At 34.0% G+C, this 27235-nt stretch overlaps 6 protein-coding genes across 10 annotated transcripts; 5 read left to right on the top strand and 1 right to left on the bottom strand.

The window, feature by feature from the left end:
• The first annotated feature begins 8515 nt into the window (after positions 1 to 8515).
• On the top strand, positions 8516 to 12695 carry LOC140836546 (monoterpene synthase TPS4, chloroplastic-like). Its single transcript, XM_073202145.1, has 7 exons — positions 8516 to 8633; positions 8770 to 9040; positions 10690 to 11062; positions 11311 to 11529; positions 11683 to 11821; positions 11900 to 12154; positions 12297 to 12695. The coding sequence occupies exons 1-7, from the start codon at positions 8532 to 8534 to the stop codon at positions 12585 to 12587; spliced, it is 1650 nt and encodes a 549-aa protein (XP_073058246.1). The 5' UTR covers positions 8516 to 8531; the 3' UTR covers positions 12588 to 12695.
• Positions 12019 to 15270, bottom strand: LOC140836545 (pentatricopeptide repeat-containing protein At3g12770). Of its 2 annotated transcripts, XM_073202144.1 has the most exons (3): positions 12964 to 15270; positions 12703 to 12833; positions 12019 to 12146 (listed from the first exon to the last, which is right to left on the bottom strand). In XM_073202144.1, exon 1 carries the CDS (start codon positions 15268 to 15270, stop codon positions 13114 to 13116), a length of 2157 nt encoding a protein of 718 aa, XP_073058245.1. In that variant the 3' UTR covers positions 12019 to 12146; positions 12703 to 12833; positions 12964 to 13113. The 2 variants fall into 2 exon arrangements, with proteins under 2 accessions (XP_073058245.1, XP_073058244.1); XM_073202143.1 differs by having other exon boundaries at positions 12703 to 15270.
• A 585-nt stretch (positions 15271 to 15855) lies between these two features.
• On the top strand, positions 15856 to 19879 carry LOC140836547 (protein TRIGALACTOSYLDIACYLGLYCEROL 2, chloroplastic-like). Of its 2 annotated transcripts, XM_073202146.1 has the most exons (6): positions 15856 to 16004; positions 16092 to 16723; positions 16833 to 17162; positions 17635 to 17750; positions 19584 to 19674; positions 19767 to 19879. In XM_073202146.1, the coding sequence occupies exons 2-6, from the start codon at positions 16205 to 16207 to the stop codon at positions 19857 to 19859; spliced, it is 1149 nt and encodes a 382-aa protein (XP_073058247.1). In that variant the 5' UTR covers positions 15856 to 16004; positions 16092 to 16204; the 3' UTR covers positions 19860 to 19879. The 2 variants fall into 2 exon arrangements, with proteins under 2 accessions (XP_073058247.1, XP_073058248.1); XM_073202147.1 differs by lacking the exon at positions 15856 to 16004 and having other exon boundaries at positions 16014 to 16723.
• Positions 19880 to 20016: 137 nt separating this feature from the next.
• Positions 20017 to 21447, top strand: LOC140836548 (agamous-like MADS-box protein AGL104). Of its 2 annotated transcripts, XM_073202149.1 has the most exons (5): positions 20017 to 20312; positions 20609 to 20781; positions 20915 to 20968; positions 21242 to 21260; positions 21357 to 21447. In XM_073202149.1, exons 2-5 carry the CDS (start codon positions 20618 to 20620, stop codon positions 21420 to 21422), a joined length of 303 nt encoding a protein of 100 aa, XP_073058250.1. In that variant the 5' UTR covers positions 20017 to 20312; positions 20609 to 20617; the 3' UTR covers positions 21423 to 21447. The 2 variants fall into 2 exon arrangements, with proteins under 2 accessions (XP_073058250.1, XP_073058249.1); XM_073202148.1 differs by lacking the exon at positions 20017 to 20312 and having other exon boundaries at positions 20477 to 20781.
• Positions 21448 to 22195: 748 nt separating this feature from the next.
• Positions 22196 to 23347, top strand: LOC140835973 (uncharacterized). 2 transcript variants are annotated; one of them, XM_073201384.1, is made up of 5 exons: positions 22196 to 22256; positions 22399 to 22498; positions 22630 to 22680; positions 22757 to 22827; positions 23231 to 23347. In XM_073201384.1, the coding sequence occupies exons 1-5, from the start codon at positions 22252 to 22254 to the stop codon at positions 23337 to 23339; spliced, it is 336 nt and encodes a 111-aa protein (XP_073057485.1). In that variant the 5' UTR covers positions 22196 to 22251; the 3' UTR covers positions 23340 to 23347. The 2 variants fall into 2 exon arrangements, with proteins under 2 accessions (XP_073057485.1, XP_073057486.1); XM_073201385.1 differs by having other exon boundaries at positions 22763 to 22827.
• A 1421-nt stretch (positions 23348 to 24768) lies between these two features.
• Positions 24769 to 26115, top strand: LOC140836549 (STOREKEEPER protein-like). The gene has a single exon (XM_073202150.1). The coding sequence runs from the start codon at positions 24838 to 24840 to the stop codon at positions 25888 to 25890; it is 1053 nt and encodes a 350-aa protein (XP_073058251.1). The 5' UTR covers positions 24769 to 24837; the 3' UTR covers positions 25891 to 26115.
• Positions 26116 to 27235: the final 1120 nt, after the last annotated feature.

Here is a 27235-nt window from a genome sequence, read left to right on the forward strand (position 1 = left end):
GGACACCAAAATACTTAATTCCATAATTACCCTTCTTACTCTATTAAACCATTTTCAAGTCACTCCATATTTTAAATATAAAAAAATCAAAACAAAACTTCCCTTTTAAATTACCCTTCTTACTCTACTAAAAACCTTTTGAAGTCACTCCATATTTTAAATATAAAAAAATCAAATCAAAACTTCCCTTTTAAATCGAACAACTTTTCTAAATCGAAAATAATTTCGTGTTAATTATTTAGTATTATTTTATCAAATTAAAAATAATAATAGCACATGCAATGCATGTGCATCTTTTACTTGTCTGAAGAAGGCAAGAGGCAGATGTGGTGGAACCTACCATACGAAGATCGATCTCAGCAAGGCAGAGCCCCGACTCAGGCTTATGTAGCTGAAAAAATGATGTTCAAACTATCTTTTTGGAGGAATATAATAGTTTTTAAGTTCTTGCAAATGACTTCTTGTTGTTTCTGCTCTAGCTCGCAGAAGTTTGGAAACATTTACTTTGGCCTGTACTTGTAGGGTTGACACTTCTTTCTTCCCCGAGTACATGTAAATTTTGTTTTATTTATTCATATTTTATACAATTATAGTTCGCCAGCCTTCGACAAGGTATAGAGAGAAATGGCTTTTGGTGGAATCTGGTTTTGCCACTAGTGATCCTTTGGCCAAGGTGCTGGCTAAGATCTTTGATTCGTTCCTGGAAAGGTATCGACATCTGTATGGAAGTGATGGTAGGATTCATACCTGCATCACAGACTCACAGAACTTGGCATTGGCTTAACGCACGAGCCTGTATTCCATCAGGTATGGATTTGCTTTAAAATTTTGCAAATATAAATACTTCTTCTTACATGAAACTAATTGAATTCAGATGGATATTCGTGGGAACGTGTTCAGGTTCCTCCCGCTCGCCTTGCTACTATCCCTCCATCGCTTAGATGCCACAGATCCAATCTTCCCCAACATGACCACAATAAACTCCCTTGTTCCAAGCAGTAACCATCGATTTGCAGAGAATTCTGCAACAGACCGTCTGCTATGACCGTTGGTTCTCATGGACAATCTCCATCTCCTGGGGATACGCTGTTCAAATCTTCCCACACCACGTATACTTGCACTGCGCACACAGGAGGCTAACGTTCCTTGGAGAAAGGGCGGCAGGGTTAACGATTGGATAAGGTTTGGTTGAGCGCCGGAGATGGAGTGAATATTAGTTACAGAAGAAATAGGAAGTGAATTCATGTATATTTTGCACACCGCTCTAGTTTTGAACGAGATTTCAAACAAGTTCAATTACTAAAAATCAATTTTTCTTAGAATTTGACATTTCTCCCCATAATTATATTTACGTTTTTCTGAAAACATTGCAAGTAAATTATGAACAAGCAGATGCTCAGGCTCAGGCTCAGGCTCAGGCTCAGGCCCATGACCCCAACCTCTTGCCCAATAATGCCCATCTTTTTACCAGTCCCCCACTCTAGAAAATCCCAAATCTACTTTCTTAGACCTATTTTCCAATAACTAGTCAGAACCCATAAATCTGTAACTTAGTGCGTGGAAAAATAAAATAAAACTTTCGATTTTCACTTTAATAAAAATAAAAGATTTTTTTTCTTCAAGTTATCATATTCCCCGGCCCAGATGCGCTTCTTAGAGCCTGTAATGACCCTTAACCGAAGTGCTAGGCCTATGATTTAAAGGCAACTAACTTTTTAACATGTAGGAGTTCGACACACAAGCTACCTAAACAATAATGTGGGCCATGTTGCCCGGTTTTGGATATACTCTATGCCCAATAAATTATTTAAAGAAACAAAGCACCATTTTTCTTTTTCAATATATCTTGAATTATGTAAAAACCACTTACGCTCACAAATATTAAAAAAAAAAATCAACAGAAGAGTAAAGTTTATGAACAAATTTCATATTTTATTGTTATTTAATTTCTTAAAAAAATAATTTCATTTTTTTCAAAAGTTATATAATAATAGGTGTGCATATTAATAAAAAAAAAGTACTACTATACGTAATAACCGAAAAATAAAATAAGTATAGATAATTAGGCATCGAATTTCTAGTCCATTATTATTTGCAAAGACCAAATTATACAGTATAAAGTATTGAATTGGCATCAATCATTATGAAAGCAAAGGGTGGCGATAATCGAAAAAGAAATCTAATTTTAATGTACAAAATACAAATAACCCGACAACATAATTATATCCATCAAAAAGATGCCCAAATTTATAAAATAAAAATAAGAATAATAAAAAGTTAGTTTAACAATAACTAAGAATTACTCACTGGGCCCGGGGTCAGCGGTAATGGGCTAGGTGGACTAAACACCGGCGGAGAATCCCCCAAATCCACCACGGGAGGTGGAGGCGGTGGAAATGACGGTGGCATTGCCAATGGCGGAGGAGGAGAATCCAATGCCGGTGGCGGAGGAGAAGAATCCAATGCCGGTGGCGGAGGGGAGGAATCAGGGAGAACGGGGCTTGGATTATCACTCGGAGGCGGTGGCGGAGGGGATATTGGATTCAGAATTTTCGGAGGGTCGGGAGTGCTACTAGAGGTGGGATTGGGACTGGGAGTAGCAGATGGGGTTGGGCGTGGGATTAGGGAAAACAACGGGTGCGGCCTGCGGGCAAGATTCATCAGTACATTTATGAGAGTTTCCGCCGTGAATGGCATGATTCCGCAACATTCCAAATCCCAAAACGAGCCCGGCCACCACCAAAACTGTAACTATGAAGATGAAGATCTTGGTAGCTTTTCCGACGTAACACATCTCTGATTCTTTCCTCTCCAGCTTCTGTTACTGCTGATTCTGCACTTTTTTCAGCTTTAATTCGTTGCCAAGAAAACCGAAAAATCGATGTAAAGATAGAATATAGCTAATTATGAGTTGAACGTTATGGAATCTTCGTTTGTGGGAATGATAATTTGGTGGTTTTTCTGTTGGTGGGCTGCGGATGTTGGGAGGGCGACGGAGTAGACGACCGAGTTGGCTGGGGGTGCGTTGGCATTTTTGTTTGGTTGCTAATGCTCCATATGATGCCTATTCTATACTGAGTCACGTGAACGCCATCAAGGGGAAATATTATGGCTAAATTGTCATCATTTTCACTCCAAATTGATCAATCGTCAATTTTTCAAATACACCTCGAACAAGATAACACAACTGACTGCGGTCGAATATGTGAACGTTTGATTAATAATTACAAATTCGATTCTCTCAAATAACATTATGTCGAACGAACTCGTCGTATAGAGTTACTGTACATATTATCTGACTAATGTTATTTACGTGAAACAAGTACACATAGAAGATAATTAATGAAGGCATGTTTCATCGTAAAAAAATAATCGAATTAGTTTATGACTAATGTGGATATTTTTTAGTTGGCCGAGGGATTCATTATAATTAACTTTCAAACACAATCTCATGTATTAAAGTTGGAGTGAACTTGAACTTAAATGTAATAAATTTTATTTATATGTATAACAAAAAAAAGTCATTACAATATGTGTTCAATAAAGTTATGCTCTAGAATTTGGGTTGAACTTAATGTAACAAATCGAATAAGAGATATTAATATAAAGATAGTTAACAAAATGACATTGGTAAATTTATATATATATATATATATATATATATATATATATATATATATATATATATATATATATATATATATAACTGATCGTTTCTAGTATATTACTTTAGTATATTTGAAGTAAGTGGGTTAGTTTTCAAAAAAAAAAGTTTAATAAATATCATTTTTAAAACTTCACATATCATTTAAAATAATATGTAACACTATAATCTACGACAGATTTAAAATTTTATATTTTTTAAAATTATTTTTAGTATATTTTAAAGGTACCTTCAAAATTAACTTTTATTAAATAAAATCGATAATACTTTTATCGTTTTTCTATCCGTGTGCTAGAAGTTCATATTACGTTTATCATGTATGGAATCTATACAAATTAATATATGCCCTTCAAAATTAACTTTTATTAAATAAAATCGATAATACTTTTATCGTTTTTCTATCCATCTGCTAGAAGTTCATATTACGTTTATCATGTATGGAATCTATACAAATTAATATATGCCCAAAACACTTTACACACTAATAAAAATAACACCACTCAATATCATGCTAAAATAAAATTTGAATAAATAATGGTTAGAGAGACACGAGGTCATGTGCTTTGAACAAAGTTTTGCACAAAAAGTCGGGGACTAGGGGCGAATTTAACCACGTAAAATGCAAGACTATGAAAAAAAATTAAAAATTAAGTGGCTGAATTTAATGTATACCTTAGGTCTAGCCAAGTATAGATCCGTCTCTGGACCTCATTATCATCTATGATAAGAGCCAACGACGACATACAAGCTTGAATCGAACAAATGATATTTATTTAATAATAAGAGTTAAGTGACCAGATAATATGACTATTGCATCGTTGGTGTGCTTCTTTGAAGATTCGAATTCATCAATGCAGAATTTGATGTTTAATTTGAGTTCACACATTCCTCTTCACAACTTGACGAAGATAAAAAGCACCAACACCAGAGAGTATCAAACAAGCATCAAAGTCGATCATGAGGTTGGAAACCTACTCGATGTTTACAGCTAAATAATTTACACAAAAAGAAGGGGATTACAAAGTCCCAAATTTTACATGATAAAAGAGGATAACCAACTCTCAACAGTAGTTTTATTGTGAGACGGTCTCACGAATCATTATCTGTGAGACGGATCAATCCTATCGATATCAACAATAAAAAGTAATACTATTAATATAAAAAATTATATTTTGTCATGGATGACTTAAATAAAAGATCTGTCTCACAAAATACAATCTGTGAGACCGTCTCACACAAGTTTTTGTCCTGTATACAAAACTTTTACTTATGTTGAATCATTGAGAATTGAATTAAATTATAGTAAAGATCTGGATTTTGAATGTACTAATTTTAGATCTCAATAGCTTCATGCTTTTATATCCAGTACTTTCGAATTTTACGTTCAAAATTCAGATTGATTTTCTTATTTAAAAAAAAAAGGCAAATCCAAAATTATGGGAAATTTTGGATTAGGATTTGGGCTCAGTAATAAGAATATACAAGAGAATGGTTATCTGGGCCGTGTGGATTCATTCACCTATTTCAAGTGCATTAGACCATTCATTTGCTGAACACGAGGCCCATAGTCCCAACTAATGTTGAAAATAAAGCCCAGTGTACCAGCCGAAATAATGATTCCATATTCAATGGTTTGTTCAATAAAAGGAATATTCTTTCCATTTTTTTAAAGCCTGCATAGTGCCTATTTGTAACCCTCATATAGGGGTGATCACGATGCGGTTTTGCGATTATATAAAATATAGTTTAAAACATATAAAAAGATCAAAATAGATAAAACAATAATCAAATCTCAAAACTAAGTTAATAATTTAACTACACATTCACAACAAAAATGACATTAACACTATTTTATCATTTTTTTTTTATTTTCAAACTTGAAACAAAATATTGTAGTAAAAGAAATAAATACTTTAATAAAAGACTAATATGAAGAATAATTAAGAAAACGATAAGTTTTATTTGCAAGAATAATAATTTTGAAGAGAGTTTGGATATAATGAATAATGACTTTTTTTATTTGAATATGTTGTTTAAAAATTATTATAATTTTAAGTCTAATATTATGGCAAGCGGTTTAGGCGGTGCGGTTTGGTGCGGTTTTTGGCAAAAAAATAACCGAACCGCGTATGCGGTACGATTTATGATTAATATTTTTAATCGCAGTTTTTATAAAATATTATGTAAAACGATACAATGCAATTTGATTCAAGCTGTTAATAAAATAATTTGATCACCCGTACCCTCGTGCATATTTTGACGTTTATGCATTTAATGATGGCGGCGAATTACATTTTTTGTTTATAATATTTTATTAAAACAGACCGATGGATATATTTAACTTGGGCTAAACTTCTCTCTCCGTCTTTTTTTTTTCAAATCTAAATTTATTAGTATTAATTATTCATATTTGCTAATTATTGAAAATAAAATAGAGCTAAAATAAAAAATTCGTTAATAAATTATGTTTTTTCAATATTTTTTTAATCTCTATGAAAAAAATATAGATATAAGTCACTTTGCTAAAATATTATATATTATACATTTTATGTGTTTACTATATTATTAATTAAAAATGATTAGATTAATTCACTTGAGTGCAAAACAATATTTTTATATATCTATACTATTTTATTAAGTTTGAGACATTTAGAGTAACTTACTTTGACGTCATAATCTGTTTGAATAATTATATATATTAATAAAATGTTAAATTTTTAATGTAAATTATATTTAGTTCAGTAGATATAGTTATTGTTTTTTAGGGATTAGGTTATGAGTTCAATTCTCATTGAGGTTATTTTTTTATTTTTTTTTAAATTTATATATCAAAATTACCGTGTAGTTCCTCACTATTTCTTATAATTATATTTTGATCCTCATTTAAATATATATCAAATGAATTATAAGAAATATTGCGTGCATCCATCCACCAGCGTAAAAAAAACATTTAACACCAATATTTTATATAATAAGCACCAGAAAATAATATGAATCCAAATTATTGTAAATTAAATGTAGCTTATCATCGTTTAAATTAATAATTCATAACGCACACATAAAATTTATCAAAGAAATTATATGAAAATTGTCAAATGATATATCTTCCTATATTACTGTAAAAATAAAACTAAACACATTTATCATTTCTTTTAATAGGACGATTATTACACCAATCTTCCCCTCGATAATAATACTATTTGCAATCAAAGAGAATCAAACTCGTGACATTAAGTCAGATATCAATTATATGATCTAACATTTCTAAAACTGGTTATAACGATGAAAGGTAAATATTTTAAATCGTAAAACAGTTTAAGCACAACATTTTGATTTAACTACCAATGAAGGACAAGTATTACATCCAATAAAGAGTTTTCAAAGTTAGAAATTATTTAAATTTTATGGAATTGAATGCACTTATAGAAATCATTTATTCGTAAACACAATCTCTTAAACTTTTTTATTACAAAATAAATAATTATTAAAATACAAAAACGAAATTCTCTGTTTGTCGAAAGGTAAAAACTTGTGTGATACGATCTCATGGGTCGTATTTGTGAGGCGGATCTCTTATTTGGGTCATCCATGAAAAAGTATTACTTTTTATGCTAAAAAGTATTACTTTTTATTGTGAATATGGATAGGATTGACCCGTCTCACGATTATGATCCGTGAGACGGTCTCAAATGAGACTCACTCTTGTCGAAAATGAATTTTTTCTTTCAAAAATTATGGAGGGTCAATAATTTAAATTTTGTCAATTGTTTATTTTTTTTTTTTTGGGTTCGTGTTATCTTGATATTGAAGTTAGCCACCCTCAAATATCGATTATTAATTAATCTTTATCGGTTCTTCATTTATTATTCTAGATAAAATGCCACAACGCACCTAATTTAGAATAGTGTGTAGGCTTTATTATAACAATTATAAACGAATTACACTTGTACGTGTAGAGTTCATTAATTCGTCTAAAATATATAATAGTCAATTTTTCATAATTAATATTATTTTAATAATGGAAATTAAAGTGAGCAAGTTCATCCACCAAAGAAATAATCTTCGAAGACGTATTTATATACAGATATCGCGTATTATGATTGATTTTTGTTTTTAAATTAAATCACTCTTAAACATTTTTTTGACATATATTTAAAAATTTATATATATGAGTGAAAACATTATATATTTAGTTTTTACCATTTATTTTTTTTAACATATATTTTGCTACAATAAAACCTCTAAAATTAATAATATTGAAATCATGAAATTTTTTAATTTAGAGACGTATTTAATTAATCGATAAATTAATAATTTATTATTCCAAAAAATATTTTTTCAATTCATAAATTTATTTTCATAAAAAATCATTAATTTTTTTATTTTTCACACAAAATCATTTTTGTATTGAATAATGAACACAAAAGTAAGCGCCCATGCATACAACAATAATTCATTACAATTTTTTTTCAACTCACACAAATATCTTCTTTTTTTTTTATTAGGAATATAGAAGTTATTAGATGTAATGAAAAATGGCAAAAGTCAGATCCAACTAGATTTAAATTTCAAGAAAAACCAAACAACATTATAGACGGTTTCACGGATCGTATTTGTGAGAATGATCTCTTATTTTGGTCACCCATTAAAAAGTATTACTTTGTATGTTAAGAGTATTACTTTTTATTGTGAATATGAGTAGGGTGGACCGTTTCACAGATTATGATCCGTGAGACGATCTCACATGAAACTCACTCTCGGATCAAATATCACGGTCTGTTCTTTTTTCCTATAAATATCGATGCGATGATCGATCCATGCATACTATTGAAGGTTTCATCATTACCAAAAAGAAAGAAGGAAAAAAATGGCATCAAATATTCAATGCTCCGTATGGCTTAAAAATCCTTGTACAAATTATCGTTTTCCCAAGTTCTTGTGCTCAGTAATATTGTCTGGATCAACACCGGTAAGAAAGTAAAAACAGATTAATAACATGCTGATTACTCAATCATGATTTCAAGTTTGTATCAAGAAATTAGGATTGTCGTCGTAGACTTCAGAATTACCTGCATAATTGTGTTACTAAAAAAAAATTTCTGCAGAAAATTGAGAAAGGAAGTAGCAAAGGCATTGAAGAACTGAAAGAGAAGACGAGAAAGGAATTGAAGAGATTATGCTATTTAGATAAAGTGGAAGGAATGAAATTTGTCGACGATCTGCAATGGCTGGGAGTTGGACACCACTTTGAAGATGAAATCAATTTGATGTTAGAAAAGCTAAGCGAGTGGGATTCATGTGCAGAAGATCGTGACCTTCATGCGGCTGCACTTCGTTTCCGGCTGCTCCGGCAACATATGAAGCCGATTAGCTGCGGTACAGTACTACACTTTTCAATATCTTTATGTCGTGTTTGCTAATTTGTAAAGAATAAAATCATAATCATTTTTTTAAAATTTTTTTTTCTTCAAAAATTACCTTAGAATTATATACTTAATTGATTTCAGAGTGGAAACTTCATAAAATTTCATGGTAACTACAAAAGTATCAGTGGTATAAGCTTGAACACTTGATTTTTTTCAAGTCATGTGGAGTTAAATTCGTCGGCAATAGGTGCAGGGGCGGATTTAGTGTAGGGCGAACGGGGGCCACGGCCCCCCCCAAAAATTTTAAAAATTTTTTTAGTATATAGCGACGGGTTTAACCAAACCGTCGCCCATCTAGATCGGCGACGGTTATTGTCAAAACCGTCGCTATATTGCGACGGTTTTGACAATAACCGTCGCTATATTGCGACGATTATTATCAAAACCGTACGTTGTTAAGAAACGTACGGTTGATGTTTTGTTCAATGTAACCCGTAGAATTTTTGTCTTTTCCCTTTTAAATTTTTGTTTGTCTTTTGTAAGCGGCCCCCAGTGTCGAAATCCTAGATCCGTCCCTGAATAGGTGATAGACATTATTTATTAGGATTGAAGGTAAAACGTGTATAAAAACGTGGATCGGCACTTGGCATATTATAGACTAATATTTTTCAGATAGAAGACGGAAGACGTGTATTTCTTCACACCGGACAAAAAACTCTATAAATAAAACCCCTTCTCCTAATTTCAAATCACATCCTTTTTCGAATTTTCTCTTATCTTATTGCATTTCAGTACTTAGTTTTATAATATTAGTGAGGTATTTTGTTCTCTTGTATAAAGAGAGTGTGTTATCTTTGGGAACACAGTGAATGAATTGTACACCGTAAAATATTATAGTGGAATTATTTTCATCTTGCTCGTAATTTTTAACATATTAATTTTTATGAGTTTTCTACGTAAATCTCGATATCTAATTTATTCTTTATTTTCATATTAATTATCTTAAACTGCCATAAGTTGGACTAACAAAATTCAGTTATTGAAGTTGATATGATAAAGATGATAATTTCATTTTATGTTGACGTCATAGTTCATATCTTCATCTCATATTTCTTCAGCTGTGAGATGACGTGGAAATATAAAACAAAATTATTTAAAACCAAAAGTAATTAAAAAATTACAAATAACTAAAAATTACAATTACACATATTTAAATTTTTAAAACAAAAATAAATATAACTAAAAATTATGCATGATAAAAAATTGGACAAATTTCAGTATATATTCCTATATATGTAAACTCCAAATATGTTAAATCTAGATCATTTTATATTTTTCCGGACACAATCAATTAATTCTGTCATTTTGCCAATTTTATACAAATTTATGGATACATTTGAGATTAAATGAAACCATTTCCCAGTCATCATATTTACGTACAGTGAATATTATCCATACAATTATCTCACATACTTATTTAAGTACTTTCTTAATAAGAATAGGCAAATACACACACAATATATATATATATAATAATAATAATAATAATAATAATAATAATAATAATAATAATAATAATAATAATAATAATAATAATTTAATTAAACTTACAATTTTGAGTTACTAACATGTCTAGCATTTCTTTCTTGATTGAAGCAGATATTTTTGAAAAATTCATGGACCAAAATATCAGAAAATCCTTGATCAAGGACAAAGAGGGACTCTTGAACTTTTATGAAGCGTCGTATTTAGGATCAAGTGATGATGATATATTGTTGGAGGCCATGAGATTTACAAAAACTCAGTTAAAATTATCAGTCGAAACAATGGGGTCGGATTGTGATCTTTCACGGCGAATCAGCCGAGCTCTAGAGCTGCCGAGGCATCGGAGAATGGTGAGGCTGGAGTCGAGATGGCGCATCGAAGAATGCAGCAGACAAGGGATTCATAATTCTCGTCGTCTTCAACTAGCAAAATTAGAGTATAACAATGTTCAATTGTTGCACCAAACAGAGCTTTTTCAATTAACCAGGTAAAAGATATATGTTTCACAATAATGTTTGAATTTCCTTCTTCTTAATTTTAATATAAAATTTATCTATTTTCCATATGTAAATTTTGATTTTCGTTAAGCTTGAAATAGAAGTTTGATCAGGCCCCCGGAATTTTCACGTTTAACCGCTTATTATATATGCTAGTTTCTATCTAAAATCGAGTACAAATTAGTCTTTGGTATGACCAATTATTTGCTAAAAATATATATGGTGCATTAACTTTCAGGTGGTGGAAGGAACTTGGCGTCGCCGACAAGTTGGATTTTGCGAGGAATTCAGCGGCAGAATGCTTTCTGTGGACCGTTGGATTGTTCCCACACCCAAAATACAGCGATGTTCGCGTAGAAATGGCAAAAGTAATTGCCATTTTGTTAGTCATTGATGATGTTTTCGACAAATATGGCACCATTAATGATCTCTCACTCTTCACCCTCGCAATTCAAAGGTATACATGCATATTTTATGTATACATCTTATCTTGATCCCTTGCAAATCAAAATTTTAATTTAAAGTTATTCTTTTTACAGTGGAATATACGTGTGCATGCGTTTTTTTAAAATTTCAATGAATTATTATTATTATTATTATCCAAATGCAGATGGGATGTTGATGCCATGGACACACTCCCCGAGTACATGAAAGTATGTTACATGGCATTGTACAACACAACTAAAGAGATATCCCAGAAAGTTCTCAAAGAACATGGCACAGACATTCACCATTTCCTTGCAAGATCGGTAATATACATTTACAATTTTACACACACAACTTTTGTTAACAAAAATCAACTCAGATTTTTTTTTTTGGGGTGATAGTGGATCGATACCGTTGAAGCTTATATGATCGAATTCAAGTGGTTCAGCGGTGGAGAAAAACCGATTAGCGTCCAAGATTATGTGGAAAATGGAGCAGCGACTGCGGGGGCATACATGGCCTTGGTTCATGCATTCTTCTTGATGGGAGAAGGCCTCACAAATCATAACATAAAACTGATGTCTAAACCATATCCTGAATTGTTTTCTGCTTCAGGGAGGATTCTACGACTTTGGGATGACCTTGGCACTTCAAAGGTAAATATATATATGTAACTAATTTAATTTGAGTCTAAATTTTAATTGATATCTCCATATTTTGCAAGAAAAATTTCTCCCTTGATCTTGTTCCGAAATTATTTGAGTTCATATGTAAAATTCATGTGGAAATACATTCCAGGAAGAACAAGATCGAGGAGATAAAGCGTCAATCATAGAAGTGTTAATGAAAGAGAAGAATTTATCAAATGAAAACGAAGCCCGACGACACATCAAACAACTCATTATGAACTTATGGAAAGACTTGAATGGGAATCTGTCGGATCCAAATCCATTTCCCTTGTCTATCATCAATGTCTGCTTTAATATGTGCAGAACTGCACAAGTGTTTTACCAGCACCAAGAACACAGCTATGCCTCCAATGTCAAAAACATTGCTGATTATATATTTAGGGAGCCCATTGAGCTTTAGCTACATCGATGTATTGCTTTCAAACTTATAACTGAATCTTATATATCGACTTGTATTTTGAAATGTATTCGTAAATATGTTAATAAAAATAATAAAGACAGCATCATGTACGCACCTTGAGTTATATCAAAACTTGCATGCATGCCCATAACCCTTGGAAGTTGGAACAAGAAGCGAAATTTGTTCTGATATACATAAAAATCGCCACAAGCTCCTCTCGCTCTCCTCCCCCTCGACGTCTCGTCACTGGGTACACATTCATCAGCGTCTTTGAAGGGTAAGACTAACAACTTAACGAACTGGTATTGAATAAAATAATATCCAGACCACCAAAAAATGGCCAAAATTGAACTTCATTTTTCCAGAAAAATTATACCTCAAATAGTCTCATTCTATCCGAATGTAGTTTTAAGAAGACCAACAACATAGCCGCACACGCATGCTCCGGTGATTTATCATTTATCCTTTTTTAGACATTTTTATGAACTGAATAAATTGCCAAAATCATAGAGTAAGTACTGCGATTTTACCAATAATCACCACAAGAACAACTTCCTTTCTTGAAATGATGAAACCGGTTTGTATCTCTGACAACAATCTCCCTGTTAACCAAATTTGATATTAATTTGGTTGCTAAATGGCAGTTGACACAAGCCCTCAAGTTCTTCGTTATCCTAAGTATAGTTCCAGGAGCCGTACTGATGAGTCCATATGCAATTGCTAGCCTTTCACTGTGGTTACATAAAATTGCCTCTTTTTCCTCATCATCCAGATCATGCAAAGCTGATTCTTTGTCAGGGGCGAATCCACACTCCAATAACCTTGTTTCCAACCACTCAAGCTTATCATATATTTCCTCTGATCTTAAATGAGACTTGTCACCCATACGAAAAACCTGAAGCTTCCCATTTATCTCAATGGTGCTATATCCCAAATCTTTGTTCCATCCGTTCTTCTTCATCATTGCTCGAACCTTTGCCACACCATCCCACATACGGGATGCAGCGTAAAGATTAGAGAGCTGCACATAATGTCCTATGTTTAGCGGATCTAAAGCGAAAAGTCTCTCTGCAGCATATTCACCAAGTGCTACTCCACGATAGGTTTTACATGCACTCAAGAGAGCCCCCCAAACCGAAACACCCGGTTGGACTGGCATGGTTGTGATGAAATTATATGCCTTCTCCAAGCACCCAGCCCGGCCTAGCAAGTCGACAACACCAGCATAATGCTGCTGGCTAGGCTCAATGCCAAACTCCTTCATGCTGTTGAAAAATTCCCACCCCTTATCTATGAGACCAGAATGACTACACGCGGTAATCAAGCCAAGAAATGTAACATCATTTGGAGATACTCGAGCTTGCTTCATTCCGTCAAAAAGTTCAGCCGCTTCTTTTCCTAAACCATGTAATGCATAACCCATTATCATTGAACTCCACACAACTATATCTTTATTGACAATCTGGTTAAAAATCTGGCGAGCCAGCTCCACATTTCCACATTTTGAATACATGTCAATAAGAGCGGTGTTCACAAATAAGTTATCTCTGAACTCACTATTCTTAACATGGCCACCCATCAATCTTGCTTGCTCAAGTGACCCCAGCTGGGCAGTAGCCAAAACGGCAGATTGTAAAGTCACAGAATCTGGTTGAATTTTTTTTGATATCATCTCGTGGAACAAATCCAACGCCTCGTTAGCATGACCATTTTTGACAAATCCTGAAATCATGGCATTCCAGAGAATCACATTCTGAACCTTCATCTGATCAAACAAAGATTTTGCAGCCATCACCTGGCCACATTTTGCATAGAGAGACGTGAGTGCTATTCGCAAGTCAGGTTCAAATTCAAGTCCCATCTTTGTCGCCAAACTGTGAAGACATCTTCCCTGTTCCATGTCATCTATGTCCGAATAAGCCTTTGCAGCACTCACTAATGATATCCAATCTGGTTTTACACCCGAGCCTCTCATGTCTCTAAAAATCCTCAAAGCCTCCATGGGATGTCCATGCTGTATATAACCGGAAATAATTGAAGTCCAAGAGACAACATTCCGATTACTCAACCCATCAAAAACAACACGAGCACAATCGTTCTTTCCACACTTCACGTAAAAAGCCACGAGCCCATTTTGCACAACCACATCGCCCTCGAACCCATGTCTTAAAATTTGCGCATGAACGGCAAGACCAATTTCTTCTGCCGCTAAGCCACCACAAGCTTTAAGAACATGAGGAAACGTGTGAGAATCTGGACTCACAAACTCCCCCTGCATCCTCCAGTACATTTCAACAACCTTATCCAACATATTGTGGCTAGAATATCCCTTGATAATTGCATTCCACAAAGAAACATACGGCTTCGGAAACTCATCAAACAGTTGGCGAGCATATTCAACTTCTTTAAGATCGCAGCACCTACGGATGAACTTGGTGATAACAAATCCGTCGTTCTGTAATCCATGCCTGTATAATTGGCTGTGGATTTGATTGATATGATTTCTACCGGTAGATTTCTCAAGCAGAGATGCATATAAAAACTCAAGGCCACCAGAGCTGTCGCTAGTGTGGTAAAAACTGTTACTGAAAAGACGACGATTACTTTCAAACTTGTAACTTCTGAAGAACAGGTAAGGAAATCTGAAAGGCCGTTGCTGCAAAGAAATTCCACAAGATGACATAAACCCAAACAAACAGCTCAAAACGAACAAAGTTGAATAGCTAACAAATGAGCGGGATAATAAGTTCGTTCTTGATACATTTGAATCCAATAAAGATCGAATCCTTTAGAATTAAAAAAGCATGAATGTTTATAAATTATCAAACTACATTTAATGGATCTATAAAACCCACCAACCAAACTGACATATATTCAAAAATACAATGAGTATCACAAGGTTTTGACCTAAATACAAAAATCGGTTTCACGGGTCATATCTGTGAGACAGATCTCTTATTTGGTTTATCCATGAGAAAATATTATTTTTTATACTAAAAATATTACTTTTTATTGTGAATATGGATAAGGTTGACCCGTCTCACAAATTAGAATCCGTGAAACGGTCTCACATGAGTTTCATTCTTGACTAAATGACATCAACGTCTCACTAAAATGAGGATATTTTGGCTCAATGGATATAAAGCTTGGCCAATCATTTAGAAAACACAAAACAATAAACAAAAAGCATAAAATTCTATTTTAGAACAAATATAATAGTTATTATCCTTGTTGGACATTTTGGACTTTTATTACCGGCATCTTATTTAGCCCAATCCACTTTAGTCCAATCTCCTATTCGGGTTACGGCCCAGACCATCCCAATCATCCTCTGCGTCCTCGCTGCTACTGCTATTGCTACTGTTTCAGTCCATTCTACAGAGCTGATGCGTGTTTGAACACATATTTTTGAAAGAGGTAACCTATTTCAATCACTGTATGTTATGTTTTCGGTGATTTCTTTTTAAATCTTGTAAGACCCGTTTGTGTCTGACGTATATGTAGGTTCTTCGTTTCTAGAATCGTTTACCATTTGATACTGTCAATAATCAACGGGGAGTGATTCCTTACTGAGGAGTGTGCATAGATTTTTGACTAAATTTTGTGATTAAAACGAGATGGTAGGCAATTCAGCACTTTTTGTTTCAACAAGCTCGCAAGTGTTGTCTCCCTCTTCTATCACTCACGCTTCAGGGAACGGTTCATTGAATTTGTTCCCCACTTCAACAGCTAAGCTGAGGCACAAGAGGAAGAAACCAGTTGTTATCAAAGCTTCTGCTGAACGTAGTGTGTCGTCATCTGAATCAAAGAGCCCTCTCTCCGTGGTCATCAACTTCACCCGGGCTATATGGAGGCAAACTTTGAGACCCTTAAGTGATTTCGGTTTCGGTAGAAAAAGCATATGGGAAGGTGGTGTTGGGTTGTTTCTTGTTTCCGGGACGGTTCTATTGGTGCTTACCTTGGCTTGGTTAAGGGGGTTTCAATTGAGATCTAAGTTCAGGAAGTATTTGGCGGTTTTTGAGTTTGATCAGGCTAGTGGCATTTGCACCGGAACATCAGTTAGGATTCGAGGGATAAACGTTGGCACAGTGGTGTCTGTCAATCCATCCTTGCGGAGTATTGAAGCTTTGGTTGAAGTGAGGCAAACTTTCTACTTATTCTACACCTGGGGCTTCGATGCTCGCTGTGATTTGATTGTTTGTCATAGTTTTCCTTTCTTACCTTTTTTTTTTGAAAAAAATCCAGGTTGAAGATGATAAAGTTGTCATACCTTGGAATTCATTGATCGAAGTCAATCAATCTGGTCTGCTGATGGAAACTGTTATTGATATCACCCCACGAGAACCCATTCCAACACCTTCCGTCGGGCCTCTAGACGTGGGTTGTGTTAAAGAGGGGTTAATTGTATGTGATAGACAAAAGGTAAAGGGACACCAAGGGGTGAGTTTGGACGCATTGGTTGGAATCTTTACTCGCATTGGACGTGAAATGGAAGACATTGGCCTATCAAATACCTATGCATTAGCTGAGCGAGTTTCTGCTGTGATTGAAGAAGCCCGACCACTGCTTAGAAAGGTTTGGTCTGCCCAATCTTATGTTAGTGCAATTGTTTTTTTCTGGAATTGACTGTTTTTAGTTATATTTGTTGTATAATCAGTCACAAAATTATCTTGAATTTTTTCCCCAGTATCAGTTATCACATTCCCGCAAATTAAGTTATAATTCAGTATTTCAGTTATTTCCATCTATATAATGAAAATGTTTGTATTTATTATGAAAGTGTATGTATTTTCCCTAGCGTTGCTCTGATGCTATAATTGAGGCATCCAGATGTGGCTTTTTCATCTTCATTACTATACGAGTCTCTATTGATTGTCTTTTTATTTCATGTAGTCAATTTTAACCAAACGAACTTGCAACTGTTGAATAATTTTGTTTAGTTATCGTTATATTGCTTCCTTCAAGTAAATTTAATAGGCACTTCACAGCATTATAGTTTGAATATATTCTCATGCAAAATTCTGTCTTTGATATAGTGACTTCTCAGATGACAGCCATGGCTGAAGATATCGAACCTTTACTGGCTGAAGTTAATAGTAGTGGTTTGCTGAAGGAAGTTGAGAATTTAACCAAAAACCTTGCACGCGCTTCTGAGGATGTGAGGTAAAGCAATATATGAGACACCAAATCTCGATGCCAGAATATTCATATGTAAATGTATGCACTCTTATGCCTCGCGGACTTGAATTAATAGGCATCATGATACACATTATCTGATGAGCGAAGAAAACCACTGAAAATAAATAAACTGTTGACTAGTAAGAATTTTGATGAGCAATTTTTAGAAATAATATATTAAGAAAAGAATGTAGTTCTATATTATGTTGAGTTCTCTATTTACCATCTCTTTCATGTTGAGCTTGGTACCAGAACAAAATAGTCAGAATTTTCCACCCTAAGTATCGCATTAGTAAAAAATTCAAAAAATAAAATGCGACCTGAATATTTTTCCCTTCAGAAGTAGCTGTAGTAGCGACTCTTGAGCGGCCCAGTCAAAACTCGACTCGAGCTTGATGTAACTGAGATCGAGTCGAGCTCGAGTAACTCAAGTCTTTACTTGAGTCGAGTTTGAGTTTTAGTTGTTTTACTCAGCTAGTGAGTTACTTGAGTAAGTTCATGTATCTTTTTTTATTTAGAGGATATAAAGTTTAAGGGATAGTTTTGTCGATATATACCTCGTAAGCACCCCTAGACCCTAGTTACCATACTTTAAATCTCTACTGGTTTCCTACCTATCATGGTCACAGATCGATTTTACATTGTTTTCATGTATTTAATTTGTGGGCACAGTTATGAAAATTGTTTGTTACTTTTCAACAGAAGACAAAACAGATTATCTGTGTTTACGAAATGTCGTAAGATAGTTTCAGACCATATTTTATTCGAAATTGAACGATTCAATTTTTCCATGTTCAAATTGGGAGGTGTTAGAAATTAAAAGATATTTAGGATTCGGATCTAATGTTTACAAATTAGGATAGATCTTTCATATAATTTTATTGTAGTTTAGTCAATAAAAAATTTGAGTTATTTGTGTCCCTAGTGCATTTTCTTTCTTATAAGTGGAGATGATGTTAGCATTCTATAGTAAAAGCGAAAATTCCAATTTTTTTCCCTAATTTTTTTTTTCGTTATTGAATGCAGAGATAATATTTTATTCTATATTAAAAGCGATCTGTAAAAGTATTTTTTCCTTCACATATGGTCGTAGGTGTAGGTGTAGGTGTAGGTGTTTAGAACTCAAGCATGTGACTATTGCAATCTGTGCTATCTTTATTTAGGATTGATCTCCTTTTTAAGTGTTCAACATCTATGATTGTCCATCCTCTTCCAATTTCCTTGAAAGGAACAGCTGCATCAATATCTTTCTGCTTTCAAAACGCTTGAGATGAAAAACATAAGAACTCGAATCATAAGAGCAGGAATGAGGAATGCAATGATTTTATTAATTTGTCTTACTTCCTCCGTGTTTTGAACTTGTGACATAAGCAATCAATTTTTAGAAATCTCACATCAAAATTTTAAGAAACGAATGGGAGAAATCGTAGATCTCCTCCCCTCCCCCTGCGGTCTTGCTAATAATGATGACTACAGGTTTTGGCACGAATAAGTGGGGATAAATTGAATCAAGCAAAATTAGAAATATATCCATGGCAAAGTTTTGCTTTCTCATTGTTTTTCTTGTTCCACAAGAGCTATAAAGTTGTGATTTGGTTATGCAACATGAACCTGAATTTAACTTCATCAACGATGTCCATGAATCCGCGCATTTACATTCTATTATCTGCCAATGGATGAAACCTATTGGAGTATCAAAGTCACTAAATTTTCAGCCAAAATAGCAAGTTATCATTTGATGCATTTGGACTTGAATCGCGTTTTCCATTAGTGTTGTATGATAATTGACTAATGGAGCTTTATGTTTGAACTTTGCAGGATGGTGCATTCATCGATTGTGACTCCGGAAAACAAGGAACTAATTCAGAAGTCTATTTATACCTTAATTTTCACTCTAAAGAACATTGAGGTAGGATCAAGTGGTGGTTAATCCTCTTAGTATCACGCAATATTGAAATGTTGCTTGATTTCATAGCCTCTTCATTATCAATCAATATGCAGAATATAAGCTCGGATATATTGGGATTCACTGGGGATGAAGCCACGCGAAGGAACTTGAAGTTGCTCATCAAGTCCCTCAGCAGGCTGCTGTGAGCCTAGAAAAGAGGGGGAAATTTACCAACATAATTTTGTTTATCCAAAGTTATTTGCATTAACGGTTATACCAGATGGATAGATTTTCGAAAATCGTCGGATAGATTGAGAATACGTTGCTTTTGAATATTCAGTTGATTTGATTAAGTTGTAAACTTCGAATAGGAATTTTATTTCAAATAAATTAAGGTTCTTCTTGGAGAAAAGTCGAGTGATCCATTCACAAAATCGGATAAATTATTTAATTACGAGGACAAATAAAGAGGAAGTATTTGCTAGAAAAAAATTATTGATGCAAAGTCTAATTCGAACGATTTCCCTTCGCAGGAGTTAGACAAGGTGTGACGACTTACAAAACCATAAGAATGGATAACTACGTGAACTGTGGAATGGAAGAGGAAGAGTAACTACGTCACCATGACGCATTTTTTATATTACTAATATAAATAATTGGTGCAAAATCTGCTCTTTTTCCTCCAAGATTTGGAATTCAATGAACATTTAATAACAAATTCAACATTAATGCTCAGTATGAAAATAAATCTAACGATAAACTACCAAAGGCGATTCTCCATTCATTGTGAGGCTAAAATCTCGACACACGACAAATCATCGTACAGCAATTAATGTCAGAGCTCGTCTCTGTTGACTCTATTTTAACGCCCCATAAAAAGTGAATAAGGCGAATTAATGAAAAAGCACTCCTTCCATTTCTCTAAATTCTACTCTTTTTCTTCATGGGTCGCAAGAAACTTGCAATGAGGCGAATCGAGAATGCGACGACTCGTCAACTTACCTACGGCAAGCGTAAAGATGGGATTGTGAAGAAGGCGAGTGAATTGTCTGTTTTGTGTGATACAGATGTGGCCGTCGTTATGTTTTCCCCCACTGGTAAACTTACCACCTTTGCGAGCAATGGAAGGTCCGTTCCCGAAATATATACATACATATATATACATACATATATATATATATATAGATAGATAGATGTTGTGATGCGACTTGAATCCAAGATCTTTTTATAAATTTGATTTTTCTTGTGTTTTGTTGAGTAGGGTTGAGGATATCTTCCTGCGTTTTGTGGACAGGCCCGATGAACTTAGAGGAGGGTACGCATTTTTTTTACAAGTACTCGATCGGCTTTATATATGTTATGAGATTGAAATCAAAGTCAAAATTCCATGTCCGAAAATGGATAAATTATTTATCAGACCATTTATGTATGTCTGAATTTGCGGAAGATACAATTCTATTATAGTTTACAAATTAACGAGGAAGTAGACGATTATCACTGGCATAATTTTATTGGAAATTAATACTAATTTATATACAGTTTGATTTTTTTTTATATCTGACAATTGTCTATATTTTTTTTGTGGCAGGCCTATCATTAATGAAGAGGTACATATAAATATATATATACATGCACAATCTTGGATTCAATAACTTGGATTTGTGGACTAAGAATTTGATTTTTGTTTAAACTTGTGATTTTAGTTCTTGTCTGAAAAGCTCAGGCAACTGAAGTACGAAGGAGAAATGCTGGAAAAGATAGCAATGTAACTTTTTTCCCTTGTAAATAAAACCCACATAATAGATACACATAGAATTTAAGATTTTTTTTTGGAGTGCAGAAATATTTTTTAAAAAAAATACAATTTGTGTTTTCCGTTCTCAGATAAAAAATACATCATCATCGAGACAAATCTAATTTTTTTTAAAAAAAATATGGGAATAACTGTCTATTTGTTTCTACCCCTCTTCGTGTACCTATAAGGCATGCATGCATATGATTCTTTGAGGTTTATTGTACGTCTCTAACATTGCTTTTTAATCTGTTTGTTTCACATGATGAACAAACCAAATTCATGCACGATTATCTTTCAACAAGCTCAGTATTGAGGTATGATTCAGTTTCTACTCTTTGAAATACTTTTTTCGTCACACCTTAATTATCCGAAGTAATAATACTTGAGACGATGTACGTTTTAAATTTAAACGGGTAAGAAATAAACTGACGAACATGTCGCACTTTATGACATATTTGAACGTAGTCTAAATGCTTTCCGTCGAGCTTTATGTTTGGATTTTTTTAGATTGGAGAGGAAAATTGTATTTGAATCAGACATAAATTTTGGCACATTCAATTTTCTGGCATATCCCGTTTACTTATTAAGTAATTCTGCCATTAGGGATTGTTAATTAAAGATCATTATAACTACATTTTACAAATTGTTTTCATATGTGCACATCATTTTCTTTTGAAACTTAATATATTTCCAAAAATATTATTAAAGCTGCACAATTTAATCAAACTGATCAATATTAACTTCAGGGTTTAGAAGAAAATCTTGATAAATTCAGCAGGAGACAAAGGGAGGCCCAGGAAAAAATGAGGTCAAATATATATTAGTTCTTTGTTTTCTCTGTGGTTTTCTCCCCATTAATTCTAATTTTATTGTTAATAAAATTTGAAAAAATATTGCATCGTATCAATTAAATACATGGGATTTGTGCCTTTGATGTGTTCCTCGTACAGGTACTATGAACCAGCTGTGGAGAAGATAAACACAGTCCTTGAAGCTGGAGTGTATCAGCAGTTCCTTACAAGCGCCATCCAGCGTGTCCAACTCTCCAAAGTAATAATTATTCAGTAATTTTAATTTATTTTTTTTACATTTTAGCTTATATATATACATGTCGTGCTATAATTTCTCTATATTTGCAATATATATATGTTTATACAAATCTTTATGTGTATTGTGCGTAGGCCAAATTGCTTGGCAACAAACTTGTCCATCAAGCGAATGAAAGCATGGAGGTAAATTTAAATATTGCTATATGATTATAATATAACGTTTTAATCACACGTAAATGCAAACTGCTAACTCTTGCAGCTCCAGACAGCCGCAGCCCCTATGGAGGATACCCCACCTTCAGTTGCTCATAACACAATAAAACATAGCGGGTAAATTTTTTTTTTTTAATTACAACACATGCGGGCGGGGGAGAGGATTCGAATTCGGGGGGTAAGCTAATCTAACGGGGTGAGACCACTGGGCTACAAGCCCGGTCTGGGTAATTGAGACTGCATACAAGTACTTATAAAATATTTTCATAATAGTATTTATTTCAAAAAATTTATAAAATATTTTAACAGTGGAATATATGTTTGGATAAAAAAATTATATATGTTTTTATTTTCATCATTGAACACTTCTCAATTATTCTATAAAAACTATACTTCGTACATGTTTTTATAGATCAACTTTTTTTACAGCATTCGATATCTGACTACGTTTTTGTGTATATACGATAATAATGTGCTCTATAATATGAAGAATATCATGTTACTGTTGTCACATTTTCAGGATGAGTTCAGGAAAGGACGACGATGAGGGTCGAACAACGGGGCCTCACCTGAGCATGAGTTTTATCGAAGCTGTGGTTAATCCTAATTTGGGCACAACTACTAATTAATATTAGCAGTTGATTTGGGAACAAATGGCAGTGTTTTACTTTTTGTGATACAATAAAACTTATGTTGAGGGTTAAACTTAAAACCCTTCAATAAATTGGTTGATCTGCATTATATAGATTGGTTATTATAATTATCTACTCAGTTATGCTTGTAAAAGTTTCTTGATTTGAATGTTCTTCATTCAAGGCCGGGGAACCAATCGAGAAGAAACCTTATTTTAAAGACACGTAGCTATCGCAAGAGCTATGTGCGTTTTTGTCTTGTTTGATGAAATGTGAAGGGGAGGCTCGGGTGATTGTTTGGGAAACAATGGAAATTGAAAGAGTCCGTTTTGTGGCTGTTTTTGTTGCTTTTCTCTGTGCTTTTGCTGAGGCGGATAGAAAATCAGCAGAAAGCTTTGAAAAAAATGGAGTTTCTCGGGATTTTCAAGAATTTGATAAAGATATGGTACGCAATATTTGCGTTGTTCTCTCTTATTTTGCCAGACATTGTGAATTCTCTGGTGCATGATTCGTTACTATTAATATTTGTGTATGGAAACGTTAAAGATTTAAAGTCTCAATCAACCATTAGTAAATCAACGTTGGCAATTCATGATTTTTCTCAAGCTGGATCTCGACCCGAGCTGATCAATCATCGGAAAAAACTAACGCGGCATTACCCTTGCCTCCAAAAAGAACAGAACAGCAATCACCACCTGGAGAACATCCCTCCATCCCCCCCGAGCACCTCCGCCGCCGCCACCTAAACTACCTGCTCCCGCACCAACGAACGAGGCCCGTTGAGTTGGATATGCATACTTTGTTCATTTTGACAAAATATATCAACTTTATTTTGTTTAGAGAGTCAGAGACGATTGATGCTTTAAGGGACAATAGCATTTTCTTCTGATATATGGATGGCTATGTCTATCTTGTTTGTGCATGGTTAGTTTGAATGGAAAATTGTTGATTAAGCTAATGTATGTAGTGCAAATTTGTCTGGATAGAACCGAGTCATGACATAAAGAGACTAAAAGTTCCTTTTGGCTCAAATCTTACTGATCTTTATTACAAAATACTAGAAATTATAACCTATTTCAATGTTTGAATTTTTGAGTTTTAGATACCAAATTTTCTTATAACTCTGTTATTATGATGGTACAAAAGATTGGTTTGATAAATTGAGAGAATGAAAGTATCATACATTATATTAAAGATGTGAGTATTTGCTTACCATTTATAGTTATTAATTAAAATTGTTTTATCCACTCAGAAATTAAATATAATAAAACAAAAAATAATATATATAAAAATGCTACCAACTTACATTTTATATTAAAATTTACTATGTATGCGTGCAAGGGATTTGAAAAATATTATTAAAAAAAGATTAATTCGAAGAGAGGAGCCCATGCCCATCTCTACTTTCTGTATATAAACGTCAAAACCCTATTACCATCATCGCACACACAGAAGCGTCCCAAAAAACCAAAAAGCCATCAGAGTGGGGAGAATTATGGCACCCAAATCCATCTCTAATCCTCAATCTTCGAAACAGGGAGAAAAATTGGAGCGAGAACGAGGTGATGAACAAGAATCCGAAGACGAGGAGGAAGAAGAAGATTCTTCTGGTGAAGAAGATGAAGACTCATCTGAAGAAGAAGGTCAAGAAAAAGAACGCGAAATTCTACCGAAATCCATAGCCCAGGAAAATGGGTCGGACTCTGAACCCGAATCCGACGATTCCCCTTCTGCCTACAAGATGGAGCCAACCCCCAAGACTTCAGTCCCCGCATCAAAACGCAAGAATCAAGAGATCAGTAACGGTGATAATTTTTCCAAAAGCTCTAAGAAGACTAAATCCGAGGAGAAAAAGTTTGATTCTGTTGTTTCATCTATCCCTGGGGTTAGTGGTTGTATCACCAGGTTGTGGAGTGATGATGATGAGGTTGCTTTGTTGAATGGTATGGTTGACTTTAAGAAATCCAAAAATACGGATTTTGGTGGGGCGTTTTATGACACCATCAAGGGAAAATTGCAGGTTGATTTTTCAAGGGAACAACTTCGTACTAAGATCAGCAGGATTAAAAAGAGGTTCTTGAATGCGCTTAAGAAAGGACGGAATGGTTTGGACCCTGTATTTTCCAAGCCACACGATGTAATGGTATTTGAACTCTCTAAGAAAATTTGGGGTGGCGAGATTGGCAATAAGAATGATTCTAGCGAAGGGGTTGAGGAGAAATCGAAGAAAGACTCCATGAAAGAGAAAACAATTGTGTGGGACGAGGAAGAGAGAGTAAAAAATGAAGATGATGGTGATGAAGGTTCAATATGGTCCAAGTACAAATTTTTCAGCTCTTCTTTTGATAATTTGGTAGGAAAGTTTCCCTCTTTGGAGATGTCTGACTCTGGAATGAGTCTGGTGAAGGAGAAGTTGAGTTTGATTGGAAATGCGAAGGCCAAGGAATTGAATGAGAAGTGGAAGCAAATGTTTGTGGAGGAGACCGAGCTCCATTATAGGATGTTGTCTTTGATGAGGGAACAATTTAAATTGGCGTTCGATCAATGAATAGGTAACTGGTCGGTTGCAAGTTTACATTTTTGTTTGATGTAGACCGTTTGAATTGTAAGCGAGAGTTTGTCTTCGCTGAGGGTAATGGAGCTTTTAATTATGGAAACTTAAATATATAAGTATATTTTGTCGGTCATTGTTTTGTTGATGAATTTTGTTTGTAATATATAAAATGATGAAGCCCTTTATCCCATGATCCGGTAATGACTACCATTTACCTTATCTAGTTGTAAAGATTTCGGTATGTTCTGTTTAGTAGTTGCATTGGATGGATCATGCTGATATCCTATTGATTTCGTGTTTAAAGTGTATCCAATACTCAATGATGACATGTCGAATTTTGGTTGCGGCTCTTTATTTTTGCCATAGCTCTTTAATGGTAATGGATAGAGGCCATCTCTTTTGGTAAGATCTTAAATTTTAAAGCCAATTTGCTGTCAGCTGACCGACAAAAAATCTCAGTGCGCAATTTTGGAAAATAGAATTGTATCAGTCAAATATATTTCAAAGATCATGTGCCTGCCCTAGTACAAATCTAACGTGTAGTGGCATACATACTGTTGCTTAACCTGATAAATTTTCTAGTATTGCTTACCCTTAGATACTAGTAGGTTTTCACTAGATGATGAACGGCTTTTTCCAAACAACCACCTTCTCGAAATTGGCAGATAATTTTAGTTCCATTTTTATACCTATACTTCACCGTGGTCTTAAAAGCATTTAGTTGTTAACTTCCTCTCCATATGTTTTCGTGGGATACGTGAGAGTAGTGATTTTCTTGTGGTTTGATATTTTTCTTTTTGGGCATTCTTGTATCATGGGATTCATGGATTCCTAAGGTGTAATGTTCCATGTTCAATAGGCAATACTATACTCAAAAGGGTAAAGATCAAATATGTCTGCGTGCTTGCATTGCATTTACTTGACTATAATTATATCTTCTAAACAAAATTGCAAATTGCCCTGCTATTAGTGTGGCTTTAACATCTGAGTTTATCATCTTACCTAGTATGCTATTGTCGAATTATAAAGACGAAATTATCCCATTTGTTTAATGTTTTCTTGGCTTTAGCATCTCAGTGCCTTGAGTTGAGGTGGTCATTTTCATATCTTTGCATTTGCTTGTGTTGTTGAATGCTTGAAGGGGAAGTTGTTATCTACTGCGTTTGCTTATTTCTGTGATTGCTTTGCCTACTGATATAAAATGTTGAAAGAATGTATTTGTCAATATACCAATTGCTAGGTATGCTCATATGTTCAATCAAAATGCATGGGCTTGAGACTTCATATTATTTATACGGTGAGATACTGTAAGAATAACTGATTTGAACTCAGAAATAGA

This window comes from Primulina eburnea, chromosome 7 (assembly GCF_022965805.1).
Source record: "Primulina eburnea isolate SZY01 chromosome 7, ASM2296580v1, whole genome shotgun sequence".
NCBI lineage: Eukaryota > Viridiplantae > Streptophyta > Magnoliopsida > Lamiales > Gesneriaceae > Primulina > Primulina eburnea.